Source organism: Archocentrus centrarchus, chromosome 23 (genome assembly GCF_007364275.1).
Source record: "Archocentrus centrarchus isolate MPI-CPG fArcCen1 chromosome 23, fArcCen1, whole genome shotgun sequence".
NCBI lineage: Eukaryota > Metazoa > Chordata > Actinopteri > Cichliformes > Cichlidae > Archocentrus > Archocentrus centrarchus.
Window position 1 is genome coordinate 14883529 of NC_044368.1, and position 24551 is coordinate 14908079.

The window sequence follows — 24551 nt, forward strand, 5'->3', positions numbered from 1 at the left end:
TTTGAACTAGTGATACAACAACAAAAGGTGACAAGAACACTCAACAAATAGACTGAACTATCTGTAGTTTGAACTTTTTTATCATATTAGAAATGAAATCATAAGATGCTCCTCAGTTCATATAAACTGACCAAAGCTGCAGAAATACCAAAATGGTCCTTTAAAGCAATCATGCGCGGCTTGAGACACATTACTGACACACATATTTAACCAAATAAAAAGTTATCACGATCGAGAATATGGATTAAAAATTTAACCCATGATTTTTTTTTCATTCATTTTTTTTTTTTTTTACCCAGATTCAAACCTAAGATTTGCAGGTTTTGCACATTTGTTCTTGTTTTTATTTTTCTTGATTTGGTGAATGGATTCATTCACACTTCAAAAATTATATTCACAAAAGTTAAATACACAACCGTCAGAAAATGTTACCAAAGTAGTTTTAAGTAAGTTGAATTATGGCTGGTATATAAGGAATATAGTGAATGAACTACAGTTAAGTACTGAGATATCACTATGTGACTGAATTGCAAACACTGATGTTTTATTCACAGGATTTAACAAAAGTTTTGCAGTAACTTTTTAGCAATTACAGAGATTTTTGTACATTTTTGAGCCCATTTTCAGAGTCTTAACAGATTAGTATAATTAATATAATAATAATTAATATAATTTTAATAGAGGAATTTAAAACTGTCCTCTGTCTAATGTGGGCTTCTTGTTCTTGAGTGGAACCAGTGATTTGTACCTTGTTATAAACCCTTTGTGTTTACTTTCATGAAGAAATCTTATCATTGCAGATGCTGGCAGTGATGCATCTGCCTCTTCAAGAGTGTTTTAGACTTGGTCAGAAAATGCTACATTTTTTCTTAACCAAGGAAAGAATTCTGTGATCACTGACTTTAGTCGTCTTCTGTGGTCTTTCAGGCCTTTTGGTGTTGTTGCAAATTTTATTTTTTTTTTTTTTAAAGCAGCAGATCATTGGTCACGAGGCCACTCCTAAAAGTTTTGCTCTCTCTGTGATGGGATTTTTTCTGCCAAATGATGGCCTCCTGCTCTTGCATCAGCATCTCTTTGGACCTCATTTTTAATACTTCAGTGAAAACCCACCAAAATAAACTCCAGATTTTTTTTTATCTATTTAAATTAACATGAAATAATGAGGGAACAGGCTTCACCTGGCAAGGAAACTGCTTGTCCCCACCAAAATTGTCCAATTACTTTTGATTCTTTGAAAATGAGAGAGTATGGATTTCCTGTGGTTTAAACAGCACAGCAATTATGAAAAGATATTTCAAGAAATGGCAAACAGTTTCCCCACAACATTTCACGGGTGCATCTTAAGTTTAGTTATGAAAACATGTTTACTTTCCTAAAATTGTGCTTGAGTTTTGTGAACCAGTTCCCTCCACATGAGTGTCAAATCATGAATCACTTTGACCATATCGCATCAAATATGCTTAGCTAATGGTTTTTTTTTTCTGTTTAGCCAAACAGAAACAGCACAATTACTAAAAGGAAATGCACATGATGAAGCCTTGAAGTATTACAACTGACTGCTCATGAGATCTAACCACAAGATGATCAAATGTTAAAAAAAGAAGAAGAGAAAAAAAAAAAAAAACGTGACAACTTGGCATGGCAATCCCTTCAATTTCACCACCTAAACACAGTTAATCATGTAAAGTGGTTGGGTGTTGGAAAGGTTGGTGAATGAAATAATAAACACTAGTTAACTAGTAACTCTTGTGGCTGTTGCAATCTTCACACAGTTAATACTAGCTTTGATATTAGAATTCTCAGTGTGCTGCTAGAATTAAGACATTGTTCTCACAATTCTGAATATGATCTTTGAATACTGGCTTTGAGCTTAGAATTCTCAATGTGTTGGTAGAATTCTTCCTTTGTTAAAGTTAAAGATGTTGCAAACAAATACTGTACAGGACCTGCAAATCTGCAGTTATAGAGGCAGCATGACACTGCAGATTTATTTATCTCAAATAAAGTATTTCTTATCTTATCTTATACCACAATACACACGGCAATACCCAAACACTAGATAACCACTGCATCAGCTAAAAATTTACAAGTGTAGCGCAGAGAGTGTGGGTATTATTGGGCCATTATGAGCTTTCCTCCAGTTTTAAGTGTAAATGAAAACCTTTTCCACTTTGTGGGGCAGGCAGTTGGTCAACAGAAGGGCGCTGTTTCAGAGATAACTATCTACTGTGTTACCCTGCTCCATCATATTCTTTCTTTCTTATTTATTCAGTAGAGAGCATAATTCATTAGTGGCTACATGGAAGGCAATCTGGGTTAAAAATCTGCCAAATCAAATACGTGGAACTTCCTATTGTAGTGACCCCTTGTGAACAAGGGAGCAGCTGAAGGTAGTTTTTCAGTGAGCATATATTATTATGACAAGAACATACACATTAGTGCCTACACTCACTGACAATGTAGGTTGGCATGTGATGACGAAGAAACAAACTTGAGTAAAAGTTAAAAAAAAAAAAAAAAGGGTAATTAGGGTCATTCATTTTGCATTTCATTTCATTACCTTACAATATAATGTGGCTTGAGACTAATGTTGTGATTTGGCATTAAAGAAATAAAATTTAATTGAATTAAAATTGTGGCAAGCAACTTCAGGCCCTGAAAAGCTGCAATGTCATGGTGCAATGTTACACCACAACACGCATAAAGGAATGACCTATCGAACGTGGGAGACAGTACACAAAAACTTATGACAAAAAAAGTGATGACATTTTTTTGTTTTGCCATCTTGCTCTTTAAGAATGCACCTGCATTTAGAGATCATACTACACTTCAGCGAGTTACATTTAAAATATTATTGAACCTGTAGCTGTAGTTTTTAGCGTGATGTTGAAGTCATACGGCATGAAATGGCATGACTCGGCATTCTGTTAGCCACGTTATCTTTTACCTTCTGAAGATAACATAATCACACCTTTATAAATCCAGCTATGTTTGCAACTTCATCACCTTAAAGAACAGGCCACTGGCAAAGGTCACGGCTTCATTGATAATTTCTACTTTACCCTTCTGTGTTATATCTAATTTGGTCAGAAAAAGAACTGTTTTTCTTTTATCTCTCTGTGTGTGTATTTCACAGTACTTTACATTAAGGATTTCAATTAAGTTATAACCAAGTTTCAGTCTTGAGAGCATCAGTCATCCTGAGTGTAAGATTTCTAGCTTTGTAATCAAACTTGGCTATAAGCCTGAGTGGAAGACTGCTGTCATTCCTCCTCCTTGTTCTGTGTCTGAAGATTATGACAAAAAACAAATGGTCTGTCTGAAGGAAGACTGATTAATTCAGACCGACCTCTTCCTTTGGGGGCGACCAGGGTCATTCATCAATCTCGCCAGGCATGTTTGACTATTGCACATTTTTTGTAGCTTGTTTAGAAATCGCCTGTTTGTGCACCCTAAAAGGAGCGCAGAGGCTTTCTGTCAGTCAGATGGAGCTCGGATCACGCGTCCAATCCCATCTTTTGATGCCAAATTGTGGTGGAATTTCACATTCCCAAATAAAAGTGTCACAATAAAACATTAGAGATTGAAATGGGTTTGATGCAAAAATCATCAAAACACAAGTCATGGAATAAGTTTTAAGTCAAGTCAAAACTATTAATTTTGGGACAGGGACAGAGTTGTTACTGACGAACAGCAGCAGAAGTCTACAGACAGACGGCTCTTATAGCAAGATAAGTAGGTGAAGGTTCATCTAGAACAAGGGTGGGCAACTCCAGGCCTCGAGGGCCGGTGTCCTGCAGGTTTTAGATGTGTCCCTGATCCAACACACCTGAATCACACATAGAAGTCATTAGCAGGACTCTGGAGAACTTGACTGCATACTGAGGAGGTATTTTCTCACCCTGAAACTGTGGTAATGATAATTTAAGTTTATCACATACACATGGAAAGGCTACATTTTTGTGTTTGTTACTAACGGCGAATCCCTCCCTTCCATACAGTTTAACTTGTTTTTTGTTTATATTTATTTTTATAACAAATATTACTTAAGCAGAGGGCCCGTCAATATAAATATGTTGCCTTAGTTGTTGAAAATCATTCCTGTTTGGTTATTTTAAGACTTTCAGTACCTTATAATTCTCATTTTAGAGTGGTTTCACTAACTCTTATCCTACCTCCTGTGTAAGAAATGCACAGAACTTAAGTTAAATATAAGGACAAGCAATATACAAGTTGTCTGATTTGCTTGAATACTGTACGTTCACATCGTTTCTAATAGGTTTGCTGTTCTCGGCACATGTTGTCACAGATTTATAGTGACCTTAAACGCTTATTTCAATAACGTTTATCTTACTACTCAACTGGTCTAAGCTTTACTTTTTTTTCTTTTCTTTTTCTTTTAAACTACCTTTTACTTATGTCACTATCTATTATTTCATTAAACCCAAGAGGACTGAGATATCATCTCAAACGTAAAACTATATTTCTTTACTGAAAACAGCTTAACACTGATTTTTGTTTTGTACAGGAATCACACTCAACTGAACCAGATGTAAATTTTTGGAGGTCGCAGTGGGGGGGAGACTTAAGGCTGTCCCATGGGTCTGAACGCTCAGCTGGCGTCTGCATTTTAAAAAACCGTTTTAACGGAAGCATCTTAGCTTCTGACTGTGACAGAAACGGGCATTATATATTTTTGATACTGGAGACTGCTAACGTGAATTACATTGTAGTTAATATTTATGGATTTAACACACAAACAGAAAACAACAATTTATTCGACAAACTAGAAGAACGCCTTTCATATTGGAGCTCTAAATTCCCAAATTCTTTCATAGTTTTAGGTGGAGACTTCAATACAGTCTTGAATAACCATTTGGACAGGTGGCCTACCAATAACATAGATTACTTAAACACCAATCTAAAGACACTTCTGTATACTTTCAATTTAACAGACACGTGGCGAGACACCCACCCATTACAGAAGTCCTTCACATGGTGTAACAAATCACAATCAAGACAGTCTCGAATTGATTTCTGGCTTATATCCAAGGACTTAAAGGATGTTGTAACAAACATTCTACCTTCACCACTATCTGACCATAAAACCATTCAAATTCTCATCCCTTCATTCTCTAGCAGACCTTCTACATTTTCATATTGGAAATTAAATAATTCAGTTCTCAAACACAAGGAAGTAGTTTGTAAAATTGAAAGCTTGATTCAGTTGTACTGGAACAAAGCTCAAACCGAACATGTTTACAGCAATAATTGGGAACTGTTAAAGTACGAAATTTCTAAATTCCTTAGAAAATATAGCAGCGATCTGGCTAAGAAAAGAAGAGCGGATGAAAATGACACAATACTTAGGATCACATCTTTAACTTCCAAACCAATAGAGGTTCTTACTGAGTCAGAGAAGACAGAGATTATTAATTTACAACATAAATTGGATGAAATATACAAACGGAAAGCGGAAGGTGCATTTATTAGATCTCGTCGTAAATGGCTTGAGGAAGGTGAGCAGAACACTGCATATTTCTTCAGATTAGAGAAACAGCAATCAAAACACAATTCTATACAACGATTAAGTATCGATGGTTCAGTCACTGAAGACCCAAAAAAAATTGCTGATTTTTGTGCTAGTTTCTACAGTGATCTTTACTCCTCTAAATACTCCCTTAAGGATGCCTGCACCTTTTTCGAATCTCTTCCCACTGTAAATCAAATCTCCGAAGCTCACAATACTTCTTGCGACGCCCCTATTTCAATAACTGAAGTCATTAATGCTATTAACCAACTTAAAATCAATAAGTCACCTGGAACTGATGGCTTTACTGCTGAATTCTATAAGCAGTTTTCTGATAAACTTGCCCCATTTGTAAAAGAAATGATTGTTGAAAGCATTAACCGAGGCTCCTTACCCCCAACCTTAAGTCAAGGCTTAATTACACTTATTCCTAAACCCAAAAAAGACACACTCTTCTTAGACAATTGGCGCCCAGTCACACTTTTGAACAATGATTATAAAATCTTTGCTTTAATATTAGCTAATAGACTGAAATCTGTACTGGACTCTGTCATTGATGAGAGTCAATCTGGCTTTATGAGAAACAGACATATCTCTAATAATGTAAGGCTGGTCCTAGATTTATTAGACTACTCTGAGCTTGTTCATGATGATAGTTTTATTCTTTTCTTAGACTTTTATAAAGCCTTTGATTCCTTAGAACATAATTTCATAATGTCAACACTCAATATGTTTGGTTTCGGCCAACTCTTTTGCAAAGCGGTTCAATCCCTATACACCAATGGAAACAGCTCCATTAAATTAAGCAGCGGCACCTCCCCCAGGTTTGCATTAAATCGAGGGGTCCGCCAAGGGTGTCCTCTCTCTGGTCACCTCTTTTTACTGGCAGCTCAACTCCTCAATTTACACATTAAAAATAGTCACATTAAAGGTATTAATTTTGCAAGTAAAAATATTTTAATCAGTCAACTGGCAGATGACACCGCCTTATTTCTAAAAGACGCTGCTCAAATACCTGTTGCAATCACCACTATTCAATCCTTCTCCAAAGCTTCAGGTCTCTCCCTTAATCTTAACAAATGTGAACTGCTGCCAATCAATAATTGCCCTTCAGCCTCTATTTTAAATATCCCTGTAAGGACCTCTGTGACATACCTCGGTATCCATATTACCAAAAACGGAAAATCCAGATCCAAGCTAAACTTTCCTCCTCTCATTGAAAAAGCTCAGAAGGTCTTTAATCAGTGGTTACAACGAGATTTGTGATTAAAAGGTCGCGTTCTAATCACCAAAGCGGAAGGCATCTCTCGACTCACCTATGCCGCTCAATCTTTACACGTTAATAGCTCCATCTGCAAATCTGTTGACAAAATGCTCTATAGTTTTTTATTGAGAAATAAAACTCATTATGTTCGGAAATCTGTAGTGTTAAATTCATACGGAAAAGGTGGATTAAATTTCATAGATTTCAGCTCTCTCAACAACACCTTCAAGATAAATTGGATAAAACAATACCTCAAAAATCCCACTTCCATCTGGAACTTCATTTCTCATCACATCTTCTCACAGCTGGGTGGTCTGAAATTTGTTCTGCTATGCAATTACAACATCCAAAAGATCCCAATCAAACTGTCTGACTTCCATCAACAGGCTTTATTGGCGTGGGCTCTGCTGTATAAACATAATTTTTCTCCGCAAAGATGTTATATTTGGAACAATTCCAATATTGTTTATAAAAACAAGTCATTATTTTACAGTACATGGTTTAACAATGATATTCTACTTCTCAGTCAGCTCTTTAACAAGAATGGTTCATTATACAGTTACTCCGAATTCCTTGGAAGGTACAAGACTCCCATCAGTCCAAAAGAATATGCTATAGTATTTGATGCGATACCTTCTGGTCTTCGTATGCTATTTAAATCCAACACTCTCTCTCCACCCCTCATACTGTCAAATCTAGACCCAACCCAGCTCCCCTTGGGCAAAATCTGTTTTTCCTCTTATAAAGGCTCCAACTGTAAAATCAGATCACTATTTCAGGCAACTCTGGTCTCCTCCCCCTCTGCGACCTTCTATTGGAATAAATTTTCCCCTGATGTTGACTGGGAAAAAGTTTGGTCTCTACCACAAAAGTTTCTTTTAACAAACAAAACCAAAGAAGTTTCCTTTAAACTGCTCCACAGGTTTTACCCAGCAAAAGTGTTTTTAAACAAATTTAATCAAGACATAGATGTAAATTGTTCATTTTGTGAGTTACACCCTGAAACCGTCTCACACTTATTTTGGTCTTGTGAATTCACTTATAAATTTTGGAAAGATGTTAACACATTTGTTAATAAGAATATTTATCAAAATATTTGTTTATTTTATCACAATGTTATTTTTGGATATTTCAATAGTAAAAACACTGATGCCTCCTTTCTTATAAATCTCATTTTATATGCTGCTAAATTTTACATACATAAATGCAAGTTTTCAAATCAAAAACCTAAATTCTTCATGGGAACTTCCACAAGTCTTCTTTATACGGTCTTTTAGAAGGTTTTTTTTTAGAGGAAGCGTCGCGGCTGCCACCCAGCGGACTGGATGGAAACTGCTACATGTCTTCTTTGAACGGTTATTTAGAAGGTTTTTTTTTAGAGGAAGTGTCACGGTTGCCACCCAGCGGGCTGGATGGGAACTGCTACAAGTCTTCTTTGAACGGTTATTTAGAGGGTTTTTGTTTAGAGGAAGTGTCGCGGCTGCCACCCAGCGGACTGGATGGAAACTACTACAAGTCTTCTTTATATGGTTTTTTTAGAAGTTTTTTTTTATTAGAGGAAGCGTCGCTGCTGCCACCCAGTGGACTGGACGGAAACTGCTACAAGGCTTCTTTTTTTTTTTTTTTTTTTTTTTATTGGACAAAAAATTTACAAATCAACAAGTTAAGTATCACGTATAGCTTCCCGGCCCACGTTGTTCGCAGCCCACGAAGACTGCAAAGGCCGGAAGTGAGCGGCTAGCCTTCATATCAGCGTCACCTGCCCTCACCTCTGCGTAGCTCATGTCGCCTAGCAACGTGCGAAGCACAGCTGTGTAAAAGCAGCTGTTAAACGGAGAACGAACTTTTTCTCCTTTTTGTGGTTTAATTTTAATTCTTTAATTCAAAATAATCTGTTAAAACAAGCATAACACATTTCAACATCAAGGAATACAGCTGAGCAAATTATTAATTTCCAACTATATTGAGACATTAATGTTGAATAAAACTATCCAGTTATGATGCATAACTTTATTTTCAGGAGTTTATCACAGGAGCGCTTCCACCCTTCGTGAAGTTTAAGCTTATGTATATTGATTCATTCATCAACCAAACTTAAATTCATATTTCTCATGTTAAATATTGAAATGTGATTAAAATGCGATTAATTTCGATTAATTAATTACAAAGCTTCTAATTAATTCTAATTAATCAATTTTTTTAATCGAGTCCCACCTCTAATATATATATATATATATATATATATATATATATATATATATATATATATATATATATATATATATATATATATATATGTAAATGTGATGCAGTCAACCATCAGTTTCAGTTACACAATAACTCCAGATTTCCACATTATCCAAATTGTACAAGTCATGAAACTTTTTGCTGATAAATTGCTTACACCTACATACACTTAATAGAATATTTCTATTAGGCATGCAAGGCAACCTATTATACCTTCCCATTTAAACCCCTCCTATTTCATTGATATTGTTATGTAAGACTGCCTCCTCCCACTGCTAGAGAGAGTACATAATAGCATGAGTCGGCATGCACAAACAATGAGTAACCTGACTGGGCTGAGAATTTTATAGTAAGGCTGCCGAGATGATACCTGCAGTGACACTTAACAATGGGTCCAAGATGCCAATAGTGGGTCTGGGAACATGGAGGGTAAGTCTTACCATTTTTTGATTCAAAGCAGCTCTGTGAGAGACTGCTAATCTGTCCATGCTGACCCCACCTTTCAATAAATGTTTCAGCTATTTTTCACTGATTTCATTGGTCTATGTTATCTGTATTACTTATATTACTTAATTTTTATTTTGCTCACTGGGTCTAGGGCCAAAAGAAAGCATCTGTTATTTAAATAGTGCAACTCAAGTACAATAAACTGAATTATTACACTGACATAATCTGCTCCAAAAGGGTAAACATTAACATTTTATTACTTAACTCTGTCTAAAGAGACCGGTGCAGACTCACTGCAGTAGTAACACAGGCACAGCCAATCTGTCCTTTGTATTCATCTGTGATAAACCATTATCAATCAGTGACAAAGTCTGAAGACACAAAAGAAATCCGCTTCCACATCCAGTACTTGATTTGCTTTATTGATTCTTACAATTTCTATGTTTTTGTATCGCCTTATCTGTGCAGTCAGAACCAGGAAAAGTGACTGAGGCAGTTAAGGTGGCTATAAGTTGTGGCTACAGACATATAGATGGCGCTTATGTGTACCAGAATGAAGAAGAAGTTGGAGCTGGAATTCATGCAATGATTGATCAAGGAGTGGTAAAGAGGGAAGACCTATTCATTGTGAGCAAGGTGAGTTTTAGAGCCAGCTAATAATCAAACATGGATAAGTGTCTGCTGTGGCAACTCCTTGGGAAATAAGGAAGCAGCTGAAAGTACCTTTACTGTGTTTACTTTGTCAGTTGCATAAGGAAGTAATGAGGGTACAATGCTCATATTAGACCATGTTTGCCAAAACATGGTATGTATAACTGGTGAAGGTTCATGTAAGATAGTAGCCATCAGGGTTGGAGGAAATGACACAGTTTGTTTGCACAGCTTCTCTTTATTTTTCCTAGTTATGGTGCACCTTTCACCTTCCATCTCTGGTGAGGCCAGCTTGTGAAAAGACTCTCAAGGATCTGAAGCTGGACTGCCTGGATCTTTACCTCATGCATTTCCCAATGGGGACCAAGGTCTGAAAACTTCTGTCTGGTCCACAGAACACAAAGAAACTTGCTCTGAAATCTCTATGATGACATATTAGTCTTTATTATCAGATGGAAATATTCAACCTACGTTTGCACTATGATTTTAACACTTTTTTTGGACCACTGCAGCCAGGGGATGTCCTTTTTCCTTTAGATGAGCACGGCCAAGTAATTCCCGACAACAGCAATTTTTTGGAAACTTGGGAGGTAATATAAGTGATTTACTGCACTGACTGACTGAGTAATAACCCAGTGGACTTGCTGACAGCCATACCTAACTTTTGCTAATACTAGTTTGTGATTTGTCTTAAAGGCCATGGAAAAGCTGGTGGATGCTGGGTTGGTCAAAGCTATCGGCATCTCCAACTTCAACAAAGACCAGACTGAAGCCATACTCAAAAAGCCCGGTCTCAAGTACAAGCCTGCCAACCACCAGGTGAGGTGCATCAGGCAAAAAAATTTTTTTTCCTTTTTAATTCTGGAGGCATGTACTGTTTTAAAAACATAATATAACAAGAAATTAAATAAATCCCCCCCAAATTTGGTTGTTTCCTTAGATCGAGTGCCACCCATTTCTGACCCAAGAGAAGATGATCAACTACTGCCATTCGAAAGGTATCACAGTGACAGCGTACAGTCCTCTGGGCTCCCCTGACAGGCCCTGGTGAGAGGATATACAATACAGCTCATATAGAAATATAATCAGAATTACTTGTCAAGAATTTTAACTGTGCAACATTGTTTTTCCTGTCCTCATTTACTAAAGGGCTTCAGCTGATGAACCCTCTCTGCTGGAGGAACCTAAGATCAAGGCCATTGCTCAAAAGTACAATAAAACTCCGGCACAGGTACTACGAAACTGCACAATTCCTTAGTACCTAATTTGAAACCCCTCCCAAATCAGAGCTGACCCTGTAAAGGATCAGCAGAAGAAAATGGACGGCTGGAGTAAAAATATCTTGTGTCCATGCAGTGGTCTTCAGAAAGGAAATAAAGTTTTGCTCTTTTTGAACCATGTCCCCACCAGGTTCTGATTAGGTTCCACATCGAGAGGAATGTGGTTGTCATTCCTAAGTCTGTAACACCCCATCGTGTCAAAGAAAACTTCCAGGTATAGTAATAGTAAATATTTATGAACAGATTCAGTTTTTAGTCTGTTTTAACTAATATAGTGGGTTCACACTGAGCAATTAAATAGTAAATGGACTGGTTCTTTTATAGTGCTTTTCTAATCTAATGTCTCATTTACCCACACATTCATACGGGCACTTTCTATGAATAACATTCACACTCCGATGAACGCATCGGAGAGCAACTCAGGGCTCAGTATCTTGCCCAAGGATACTTTAGCATGCAGACTGGAGCAGCCAGTGAGATTAAACCACCAACGTTCCAATTAGTAGATGACCTGCTCTACTTCCTGAGCCACCCCTCAGATTATAATATCTAGATTCAGCTGTGTAGAAATCTCCTTTGTTCTGTGAATTTAGGTTATAAAATTTGACAGAAATTGTGATTTCTGTAAGTTTTAATTCATGTTTTCATGACACTTGTTGGGTTCCATCAGACAGCTCATCATACAGTTTAGCTATTTAATAGTTCTTCCTTTTTTCAGCTGTTTGACTTCAAGTTGAGCAAAGATGACATGAAGGACATCTTGAGTTTGAACAAGGACTGGAGAGGATTCAAATTAGAGTGGTGAGTAAAAATGAAGGAACGCAAAGGGTAAAAGGGATAAAGAAGAAATAAAGGCATTACATCATTCTCAAATAAACAGTGATATAAAGTGATGTGTATTTCTTGTCTTGTCTTTACAGGGCATCAAAACACAAAGACTATCCCCTAAATGCAGAATTCTAACTCAGTATAGTTCACTATGTTTGGTGTGAATCCGTTTTTGAATCTCTTGAAATTTACATATTTCATGTATTATTACACTACTGCTTTTTCAGGCTACCTGAGCTGGAATAATTGTTCTTAGTTGCATATTTCCTGCAGAATTAAAGAATTCACTGAACACTGCAAGCTGTGTAACTTTTATGCCTCCCCATAGAACTGATGACAGCTTCCTGTTGACACAATAAACACACTTTATATCCTTTCATGAATATATGGCAGGAACCTTTTCTTTCTTTGGAGAAAAAAAAAACACATGATATGGATTGGGTAATGAAAGGATGCCACATCGTTTGATGGAAATGAAAATGATCAACCTACAAAGGGCTGAATTCAAAGAAACTCTGAAAATCAAAGTTAAACAATAGCACCACCAAGCAGGACAAAATAAGCCTATCACACTGCATTAACCCTGTTCACTGTCACATGAAAAACAAATATTTAATAATTATGTGACCTTGACCGCCAGGAGTTGCTCTCTGCATATTGTCGATATGGAGAATAATCATGCAAGGTTTCATCAAAATCCTTCAAACCCTTTCTTAGATAATGAAGTAGACATGAAAAAACAAAAGATTTGACCGTATGAACTTTACCTTTGACCTTGACCTCCAGAAGTTGATCATCTGGATATGGTGAACTAGTAAAGTGCAATGTAAGCAACAGTGACCTTGATCTTGACCCCAGTGGTCCCATATATAATCTCTCCCTTGTTTTGGTCACAAGCATGTCACCATGTAGTTTAGTGCAGGCTGAATAGTTTTCAGACACTTCCATGGATGCTGCCTGGATGCCCGCCATGAGGTCTTTTGACAGATGCATAAAAATGATGCAGCAGGCTGCTCAATTTTGCTGCAATTTAGTTGCAGCAATTCAAAATGTACTCAGTAGCTTGTATGCATGCCTGACAACATCGGGTCATGCTCCTAAGAAGAGGACGGATGGTTTCCTGGGGATTCAGAGCAACCTGGCTGCACTTAAGGACATTCTACAGCCCTGTGCAGCTCTCTTAGAGTAAATGCCCGTGTCCTGGAATCTCCTCCATGCTCTTGAGACTGTGCTGGGAGACACAGCAAACCCTCTGGCAATGGCACGTATTGATGTGCCATCCCAAAGGAGGTAACCCTAGCCAAATGCAAAACCAGTGAAAAACAGTCATCAGCTGAGCATTAAATATCGTAGCTGCATGATAAGTCGATCATTCGAATCAAATGTGCTGGAGCAGGAAGCCCCTAAAGTAAGCAGTCCCCCGGACAAGAGTCAAGAACGACTGCTCGAGTATTACTGCCCTAAGAAGAGTGGTCTAACGGCATAGTGCTCCTGAGGCAGCAAACAAAAAAATGTTTTAGTAAATAAATCAAAAACCTCATTTAGACAACCAAATATACATATTTGGTTGTTTCAATTTAAACATGTCTAAAAATGATATGAATCTTACCACTTGCTGTTGCTTTACCCCCAGGTCAAAGGTCAAACCCTCTTCTACTCATTTACCAGACAGTAACATCTTGTGTTATTACATTAAAAATAAATAAAAATATAAAAGGACAGTGTAACAAGCAAATATGTGGTTTTCTGCCTAAAGGCAACAAGATGACAGCCCCCTGTTGACATGACAACATTATACTCTATATCCTTTCAACACACTAGACTGAACTGTTTTAAACAAAATGCACCACTACTCTGTGAAAATATGTATGTATATTTTTAAAAGCACTTTCAAATAAAATGAATCATAAAAATATATGATATATAGTATACAGGTAGGGGATTTAAATATTTTTAGGTACTTGTTGGTCCATTTTCATGTTATATCTATTCTAAAATTTGCAATGAATGCTCTGTTGTCCAAAGTTTTGTGTGTGAACAGCTATTTGACCTTTGACATGGTGATATTTGATGACACCTTATGCCATCTATTAGTCATACTTGAGTTATAAAATAACATCTAGACTAGAAAACAAAAATTAAACAAGCATTATGTATTAACAGTGGCTCCAACGTGTCACTAAGGCTTTAGCACAGGGGTGTCCAAACTTTTTGGACAGAGGGCCACACATGGAAAAATATACAAAAGGCCGGGCCACTTAGTTCAGGACAAATTTTATATATCACAAGTTATTAAACCAAACACATGTGAATAATCATTGACATTGCCTGGATCACAGTTTTTTATTAATGATTTTTCAATTTTTCATTTATTCTGCTGCTTTACAGGTCTTTTCACTGTTGGCAGCCTCACATTGCTTCTTACGTGGGATCATGATTCCCTCTTCACACCCCTGTATAAAAATGGGGAAATATAAGGGGGAAAGAGGAAGGGTATATGTGAGCTTGTTATGCAAATATGTATGTGGGCTTGTTAACAGATTTATGTTTGTTGCAAAATGTTATCAACTTAAATTGACTGAATTTATAAATTAATTACTTATTTACACATGATTATGTGTATTTTTACCTCACCTAAAATGGGAACAGTGCTGCACTCAGTGGGAGCAGTGATGCTGTGCTTGGCTGGCAGATCAGGAGTAAGTTTGGTGGTTGAGATGCGGAGGACATCACAGAGATGGCTGTCAGTCATTTTGGTTCTCAGTCTGCTTTTGTTCAGAGTTAATAATGAAAATGTTTGCTCACATATGTATGTGGAGCCAAACAGACTCATCATTCTTTTTGCATGGCGTCTCATCAGAGGAAACTTGTCCTTTTCCACGCTCCGATAGAAGTCAGGTAGGGACAAAAGCTGGTGTTGATTTCTCAGAGAATCATCACACTGCATATCAATAAGTTCTAATTGCAGACTCTCTTCCACTTCCTCTGCATCCACCAGGAAGGGAGTCGAGAACAGTTTGATTTGTTTTTCAATATTAGAGAAATCTTGGAAGCGCTGACTGAATTCTGTCATCAGAGATGTGATAACAGACAAATATTTCCCTTTCTTAAGAGAAAGATTGGCCTTTGGAAAAGCACTCTTGATTTCGGACAGCGTAGGGAAGTGCACAAAATTAAAGTTGCGTAACTGTGCCTCAAAGAGACGGAGTTTCACGCAGAATGCCTTCATCTGCATATAAAGTTGTGGTACAAGCTGGTCTTTGCCTTGTAGGCTCTTGTTAAGTGAGTTAAGATGATCGGTAAGATCAACTAAAAATGCTAGGTCGGCCAACCATAAAGGATCACTCAGCTCATGAAGCGGGCGGTCCTTTTCTTTCAAAAACTGGTCAATTTCCGACCTCAGGGCATAAAACCGCTGCAGCACGGAGCCGCGACTTAGCCAGCGCACATCACAATGGTACAGCAGGTCTCCGTATTCAGCATCGACGTCTGATAGGAACGCTTGAAATTCTCTGTGGTACAGCCCTCGTGCTCGAATTATGTTTACCGTTTTCACAACAGTGTTCATCACATCGCCGAGCTGGACTGTCTTGGAGCAGAGGGCTTCTTGGTGAATGATACAATGCATTTTCACAGCCTCACCTCCACTCTCTTTAACCTTGGCACACACCATAGAGGCCATTCCTTTGCGCTCTCCGGTCATAGCTGGGGCTCCATCCGTTGTAACTCCACACAACTTGTCCCATTTAAGTCCCATGTTGTCAACTGCATCTGATACCGCTTCAAAAATGTCCTTACCCGTCGTTGTGCCCTTTAGACTTCTAAGATCAAGCAGCTCCTCCGTGATGCAAAAATTATCATCAACTCCCGGCAAAAAAATTAACAGCTGTGCGGTGTCTGTGGCATCTGTGCTCTCATCACATGCTATCGAGTAAAAATCAAAAGCGCAAGCTTTATCTGACATTTGATGTTTTAAGTCAGCAGACAAGTCTTCTATTCGCCGCACAACTGTGTTTCTGGACATGCTCACGCTGCTGAATTCCTGCAGTTTTTCCGGGCACATTATTCCTGCAACTTTAGTGAGGCACTGTTTTATGAAGTCTCCATCTGAGAAAGGTTTCCCGTGTTGTGCAATGAGTTGAGCTATCTCGTAGCTAGCCACTGTGGCATTTTCTTGTGCCTTATTAGCACGAAAAAAATAATGTTGCTGAGCTAACAGGCTGGCTGCCATTTGCTTAACTTTATGTTCTCGTTCGGCACCAGTGTAGGATGCATACGTCTGATGTTTGGTTTCATAGTGTCTTCGTAAATTATACTCTTTCATCACTGCCACAGTCTCAGTACAAATCAAGCAGACACACTTCCCTTTCACTTCTATAAAAAAGTATTCATTTGCCCACCGTGTCTGAAATCTTCTGCATTCACGCGCTACCTTACGTTTCTTCATAGACGCCATTTTTTGTCTGCCCTGACATTTTTCTTCACTTATCTTGTTTTGTTGAGAAACTGCCTTGTTCAAGATAGTAGCTCCACCTAGTGTTAAAAAAAGTGCAGTGCAGTCAAGCAGAAATTTGACACTTGGGCCATATTGTATTATACTTATTTTAATTTGCTGCGGGCCAATTAAAAATGGACGGCGGGCCGCAGTTGGCCCGCGGGCCGTAGTTTGGACACCCCTGCTTTAGCAGCTCATTCATTGAATCCCCCTCCTGAGTTTTGGCACCTCTAGTGGCCCTTAAGAGGTGGTACAATCATTTACTGGCTTACTTTGTCCCTTTGGTGTGCATCTGTATGGAATACTTGGAAACCCCGAGCAGGTTTTATTCTCTCCAGCAGAACTTTATTAATCTGTAACACTTTACAAAATCAACTTAGAAGCAAAAGCCACACTTCTGTAAGAGAGTGACATACATAGGAGTAACTACAAAGCACCAGATATGGCATGACTCACTGTGTTTCACAGAGATAAGTTTATGATTTTTGCCATCCAATCTTCCAGCATTAATGCCTTTAAAAATAAAACCTGTTCACAAACAGGACAATGAGGGGTTAAAAAAAAAAATGAGGAGTGCATCTCTGCAGGCATCACATTTTGTGCCATTATATATGAAGTTTGCTATATAAATGAAATGCATATTTTATCTTTGGACATTAGAACCTATCTGAGGTAGTTTCCTCTTACTTGCGACACTATTAGACATGAAAAACTACAAACTACATGATGCTGTAAAGTCTATGCTTTTGCAAATAGTTTTATTCTCACAGTCACTTACTTCAAAACTTTATAAACGTTATTGGTATATGGCACAGATGTGGGGCTTCAGTAACTTAAAATGACAAACTAAGAGAGGCTTACTTCATCCCAAACCTTGACGCTAATACGCAGGTATACGAGTACAAAACGCAAACATAAGGTAACCTCTTGAAATACATCGGTGCCAATTCAGTTTTGATGACTTTAAACTAAGCATCAAGTCATCTCTGGAGTGTGTGTAAAACTTTAATGGTAACACGGGAGGCTAGTGGTTCTTCTGGGAAGCATAAAATGAGTCAAAGTCACAGCAGCAGGGTCATTCCATGAAAAATCAATCAGAGCCTCCCACCCCCTCAGTCAGCTGATTTCTTTTGTATGATAACTTTCATGTGCTTGGTGTGTCAAGCAGGAACTTTTTTTTTTTTTTTTTTTTCTCTCTTTCTTTTAAAGATTTGATTGATTTTATATGTAAAAACCCAACAGCGTAAACTGATCTAAAGAACAGGAAAGTGAGCAATAACATAGGTAAAGAGAGAAAAATCCAGCACCGGCATGAAGCTGTGGGAACTGCCGCGTTCCACTCAGAACTCAGCGTTGAACGGATAGTCCCTGTGCTTTGTGCCCCTACAGAGAGAGCGAGAACAGAAGAAAGTGAAATTCAAGCAAAGGCTGTTAGCCTGTCTGTTACCCAACTCACATCTAAATATTAAAAAAGCACTTCATTATCCCGTCTCACCATTGCATCGGACAGACTCTCCAGTTCCTGTTGAATCCCAATATAGTCTTTATTTCCTCCTCAGTTAATTCAAAGTCAAACACCTGCAAATATTTATAAAAAAATTATATTAATGCACCGTCCAATAGAAGGTTGAGTAATAAACATTACACCTCCCCAGCTAAAGACCTGGAAATTCTCTTGAATGCGCTGCGGTGTGATCGACTTTGGGATCACAATCACATTTCTTTGGATGTGGAAGCGGATCAGGACCTGGAAGTGGATGAGTGCAGGTTATTAACATGATGAAGTGGTTAAGGACATAGTAACCTTTATGAATTAGTAAGATAGACATATCAGTTTCCTTTTTCTCTGTTGGATCTCTGTTACCCAAAATAAATTGAAAAATATCAGGGGCATATTTTGCCCACGCCAGAATGAGAGCTGCACCTGAGCAGGTGTCTTCTTGTGTTTGTCAGCGATGGCTTTGATGTTGGGATCCTCCAGGAGTGATGGGTCATCTGGTTTAGCCCTGCAATTTAAATACATTATGAAAAACAGAACTAATCAGTACAAAAGTACGACACTCATCTCAAAAATGGGTTATTACGTAATGTCGAACTCGTGACAACATATGCCGCAGAGACAAAGAGGAACAAGGGTCACAAGCTGAAACTCGCTAAAAGGGATGTGACAGGCTGAGCAGGATTGATAAATATCAAAATGGCAAAATATGACCCACTCTGTAGCAGTGCAGAGATTTGGTTACTTTTCAGGGGCTTTTAAAGTCATTTTGAGGCAAATGTATTAGCCATGCCAACTGACCATGGTCTGTCAGGGGACCCCAGGGGGCTGTAAGCTGTCACCGTGATGCCCTGAGAGTGACAGTAGTTGATCAGCTTCTCCTGTGTCAGGTATGGGTGACACTCTACCTAGTTGGGGGGGGACAAAAACAAACAAAAGAAAATCTCTTGGGAAGCATCACAGGAACCACAGAGTGATGTAAGAAACACAAGTAACTGATCTATACATTCATCATGTCACTGAGCTCTTTAAAAGATGCACTACATGCTATTATTGTAGTAACTTTATTAACATAAATGGAGAAAAGCAAGGTCAAACACAGCTTCACTTAGGAATTTTGCATTTAGTGTGTTGCTAAAGGGCAAATATTCATATAAAAGAGTCTTAGCATGGTTAAATAAAGTGTTGTAGCCTGGGTTTAGAAGAGAATCAAGACCATACGCCTTCAGAGCCTGCTGGACTTATTTGGTATCATTTTAAGTGATCCATGTCCTGCAGCTCTAATACTGCTTTGTTCTAATGACAAAAAGAAAAAAAAGGAGAATTGTGCTTTAATCTAATATAAAACACAACGTGACATTGATGGCAAACCATGATTCTGAGAAACAACAAAAAAAATAAGGTCACCTCGGCTAATTGGCCTAGCTTGAGGGAAAACTGCTGCGGCCCACCATAAACTAACAAGACATTTATTTCTCAGGCCTGACAGATAATGCCATTACAGCCTCTTGCCCTTTCAGAACAACAAGCCTGAAATGTTCCTGTTTTCTTGCTCCTTCATGCCCTTGCCTGCATATTTAACATTCAGGGTAGCTCACTCTAATAACAAATGGAAAGTTTTATCTTCTACAAATGTGTATTGAGCACTAACGACCCTGTGAGGTGAATAAACAAGTCATCTAGCATACCTGGTTGTTGGCAGGCTTGTATTTGAGGCCTGGCTTGTTGAGAATGGCTTCAATCTGCTCCTTGTTGAAGTTGGAGATGCCAATAGCTTTGACCAAACCAGCATCTACCAGCTCCTCCATCCCCTGAGAAAAGGATTAAACCACAATTACTTTGGTGCTGGACATGTTTAACAGAGCTGGTTCATCTCTTTTTTGCACAAGGGTTCATAGGAATCTAATTTTAGCCTCCAATAAAACAGAAAACATTTTTTCCCCTTCATAGTACATAATGCAGAAGAAGATGTCATTGTCTGAACATGAATAAGAGAGATGCAGTTGATGCATATTTTATCTTTTGAAAGTAACAGCGATTTCTCGTGCGAGGTGATGCACAAATCGCTCAAGAGTTCTCTTTCACATTGCATGTGAAACAATCTCCAGTCGCAGGACGAAAATGTGTATTTCCAGACCAGTTGGTGAGTGGTCGCTGGCTATCACTAGATGAAACTGGTGTGTGCTGCACCAAAAACGTCCTTCTGATTGCTTTAGTCACTAGCAGACTGCCACAGCTGCCCATAGTTTGCATGGACGATGCCGACTTGTCTGCAAACACTCGCAAACTACTGGCCAAGTGGAAGTAAAACCTGAAAAAGTGTGTCACAAACTGCACACGGAGAATGTTCACCTTCAAAGTAAAAGCTGTGCTTCAGTGCTGCAGCTGCCAGCAACCACTCTGCAACTGGTTGGAGAATACGCATTTCTCACTCTGGACTGTAGGGCCTACATCGTCACACGTCCAAAAATGGCAGAAAAGCTAACGTCACATTGTTAACGGTCATGTGACTGCAAAACATCAATATCATATTTAAAAAAATAAACAAATAAAAAAATAACCCATTATCAGAATTAGAAAACAGTAACCAGTGAAACAGAATAGATGCTTACATATGAAATTTTTAATAGTTAAAGAAAAAACCAAGTAGGAAGTGTGGAGGCCCATTTCTTGTAATGACATTAGTACATCTGGAACATTGTTCTGGTTTGACCTTGTTTCTTTCTTCCCATTTTTTTCACTGTTTGGTAACTGTCGTGGTTTTCTTGGCCATAACTTTGTCCTCAGTAAAAATCCCAGAAGTTCTCAGTTGGGTTCATATTAGGACTCTGGACTAGTCATTTCACTATTTCATTTTTGTCAACTTCATGGAAGTGGTTTACCCATTATGCAGCGTGACAACGAAAACTGTCTTGCATAAAAATTGCCTGCTGATTGGAAGCAGATGGCAATGCAGTAGCAGAGCTTCTAATAAACGTTCCCATTGCCATGTATCTGTATAAGAGGCCCATCTCTTCCCTCAAACCACGATCCTTCCTGCTCCAAACTGACTTGACTTCTTCACACATTTTGGGCGCAGTTTTCACAGTTTGACACGTAACACAATATTTCTTACCTCCATAAACAAAACGAAACCTGCTCTCGTCACTAAAGTGACATATTCAGACCCCTAACAAAAGCCATGCTCACACCATGCATGAAATTGGTTATACAGCACTGGAAGTTAAGTCCTTTAAATCCTATATCTTATACTACTGCAATTTTATTAACTTACCTCCCACGTTTCCAGGAAAGTAGTGTTATCGTTGATTGTTTCTCCCGCACTGTCCAGAGGAAAAAGCTCATCACCTGCCTGTAACACAACAAAGGGATTACCTGCTTTCTGGCTTATACTGCATTACTATGACAATTGATATGGGAATAACTTTTAGATGAAAAGCCATTAAAAAAAACAGAAGTGCAGATAGCACTGTTTTTCTGTGTCCCTTTCCTGTATACTCTGGACTGGTGGACTCTTCTTATATCACAGAACAACATGATGACAACTAAGAGTTAAAAATTTTCATGTCCAAAACAACAGCGTTCCCACCTTGAAACCCATGGGCCAGTGCACTAAATAGAGGTCTAGATAGTCCAGTTTAAGATCACTGAGAGTCTTCTCACAAGCTTTCCTCACCAAAGACTTCTCATGGAAAGTACACCACAGCTGTGAAATGAAAGCACAGAGAAGGCAATGAACTTGCATGCATGACCAGGAATCCAGTACAAAATGAGCTGAAAAACAGGCAACACACTCCCAGTGTCTTTCAGAAATAACAGTAAAGACACGCACAGGTCCTTTTTGCACCCATAACTCACCTTGCTTACAATAAAAAGATCCTCTCTTTTGACCACACCATCCTTGATCATGCTGTTGATACCCTCACCCACCTCCACCTCGTTCTTGTAGACATATGCCCCATCGATGTGCCTGTAGCCTGCAGAAATGGCCGCTTTCACCGCCTCAGTGACCTTACCAGGTGGAGACTAACAAACAAGAGATGGTTAGTTGTTGTGGTACTGCTCACTAGCACTACTTATATCTTAGCAGCAATTTAAGAGTCATTTAGAGAACACAGTGCAGTAGTATAACACCATGGTAGATTTTATGTTTGGCCCTGAGGTCTCTGTTGCAAATTATTAGTAGTTTAGATTTTGCCCACTGCTCAAAAATGCAACTCAGAAAACAGGAATTCTACTTTGACTTTGTTGTTGTTTATTTATTTTTTTGGGGGGGGGCATCTTGTTTGAAAGGGCTCACTAAACAAGTTGTATTTCCACTGTGCTTCTCTCAGTGTGTCCTCATCACTTAGCCCACTCTGACATTTGGCTAAAATCCAGTGATGCTGTAGCTTAACTGTTTTCCTAAGGGACTCTCCTCCTCACTTTTCCCATCATAACTGAGCAAAATGCACTACCTTGGGGACAAATTCAACCTTTATCCTTTCTTTATAAAGGAAATCTCAATATTCTTAATGCTGATTATGCTGTAAAGGAGAATACAGCGACCTTCTCAGATTTCGAGTACACTAAACTTAGCTGACCTTATTTTTAACCCATGAGGGATAAATGTTTCAGCTGACTTGTCAGTGCCTGCAACAGATCCTCTGATTTTGAGTACTGAACAGTAGTGAAGCGTGCTGTGTGCACCGTTAAAGGAACGCCCTGCTTTGTAAAGGCGGTCATGTTTCTAGAAACTCGGCGAAGGCATTAGCCATGATTGGCTCCGCTCCTAAAGACGGGGTCCTAAAGTGAAGATAAATGTCAAACAGTAACAATTTCGTCAAATGCAAACTACCTCAAATGAAAGTCCAAACGAATTTACATCGAGATGTCGAAAGATACTGCGACTAAAGTTTGTTTTCGACGGTCATTATACGTCTTCCAGTCATATTTTCTGTCGAAATGTTAGCTTATACTTCAAAGGCAAACTGCAAACCTAAGCAAAGCCGGACGGACATAAGTAAAAGCAGACGCACCTTCCACGTCCCCAGTCCCAAAATAGGCATTTGCGCACCGGTGTTCAGTTTCAGTGAAGTTGCCATTTCTGCAAAGGGCGAGCAGAGCAGAACCTGAATGTGGCTGAAAACAGGCGAGGCACGACAGCGAATGCAGAGCGCACAGCACAGCGCCAGCAGATCACCAGCATCGTCGATCGATTAATGATGCCTTCTAATTCATTTTTGTGGGATCTGCCACAGGCAGCGACCACACGCTGCTGGCAGTTTCCTGTGAAGCAGCGTCCTCTTTCAGCACATGAATCTACACTTTGGTTAGACGGTTAAGTAAACTATTTCATAAAATGAATATTTTTATTTTATAAAATGAAGTGAATTAAAGATTAAAGTCTCAAGCTTACCCCTCATTTATTTATATTTTGCTAAGAAAACATGAACTAGGGGCAACACACATGCAAATACGGTATATGAGGCAAAAAGAGAGTTTGTACAATTTTAACAAGCTTGAAAGTCAATATTTGGTATGACCATCTTTATTCTTTAACACACTCTGTTAGGCAAGCCTTTTTTTCTTTTTTTTTTGGTCTTTAGTCCTCAGGAATAGCTCTCCTGGTTTCTTGAAGGACATTCAAAGCTCTTCCTTTGCTGTCAGCTGCCTTTTGTTCTGTTCTCTGTTAAAATGATCCCACACTGCTTCAGTAATGTTGAGGTCCAGGCTCTGAGGAGGCCAATCCATGACAGCTGCCCTTCCACCACTGAGACCATATCTGATGAGGTTTCAGTGAACAGTAGTTGGATCAACTGAAGGGTCAGATGCATCCTTTGGGTTCCGCGTCAGGTCTTTGCTGGATTTTCCCCCATTTCTCAAGGACATGATTTTCAGAGACTTTTCATCTGATATAGTTTTTTTTTTTAGGTCTGCCACTTCTTCTGTCTTCCACTTGTCTAGTTTCCACAATATTTTTAGAGACTCACTGCACACCATGCTAAGATACGCCAGGTTTTTGGCTAATAGCTTTCTGGGAATCTCCTTGTTAGTGCAGAAATACTATTTTATTCCTGTCAAACTGTGTTAACTTTAACATTTTTCATATGTTCAATTGAAGAAATGGGAACAAATTATAATATTTTTACAACAGGCTGCTAGTAACACAGTGTCTGAACATACAATTTAAAACTGATTCTTTGACAAGTTGTCTGCTATCTGTAGACACAACACTGATTCATTGGGTCAAATGCCTTTTTTCTTAAATTTTGTCGGGACTGCCATTGAACCACTAGAGGGCACCGTTACACTGTACAAACATGCGAAAC

The 24551-nt window shown here is 38.6% G+C and overlaps 2 protein-coding genes across 2 annotated transcripts; one reads left to right on the plus strand and one right to left on the minus strand.

Annotated features, from left to right (window-relative positions):
• The first annotated feature begins 9335 nt into the window (after nucleotides 1-9335).
• Nucleotides 9336-12620, plus strand: LOC115773701 (aldo-keto reductase family 1 member B1-like). The gene is made up of 10 exons (XM_030720577.1): nucleotides 9336-9470; nucleotides 9957-10124; nucleotides 10391-10507; nucleotides 10652-10729; nucleotides 10836-10958; nucleotides 11080-11186; nucleotides 11289-11370; nucleotides 11550-11633; nucleotides 12138-12220; nucleotides 12340-12620. Exons 1-10 carry the CDS (start codon nucleotides 9405-9407, stop codon nucleotides 12380-12382), a joined length of 951 nt encoding a protein of 316 aa, XP_030576437.1. The 5' UTR covers nucleotides 9336-9404; the 3' UTR covers nucleotides 12383-12620.
• A 5277-nt stretch (nucleotides 12621-17897) lies between these two features.
• LOC115773525 (aldo-keto reductase family 1 member B1-like) lies at nucleotides 17898-23416 on the minus strand. Its single transcript, XM_030720318.1, has 10 exons — nucleotides 23259-23416; nucleotides 22099-22266; nucleotides 21830-21946; nucleotides 21515-21592; nucleotides 19929-20051; nucleotides 19042-19148; nucleotides 18667-18748; nucleotides 18406-18489; nucleotides 18238-18320; nucleotides 17898-18125 (listed from the first exon to the last, which is right to left on the minus strand). The coding sequence occupies exons 1-10, from the start codon at nucleotides 23322-23324 to the stop codon at nucleotides 18083-18085; spliced, it is 951 nt and encodes a 316-aa protein (XP_030576178.1). The 5' UTR covers nucleotides 23325-23416; the 3' UTR covers nucleotides 17898-18082.
• Nucleotides 23417-24551: the final 1135 nt, after the last annotated feature.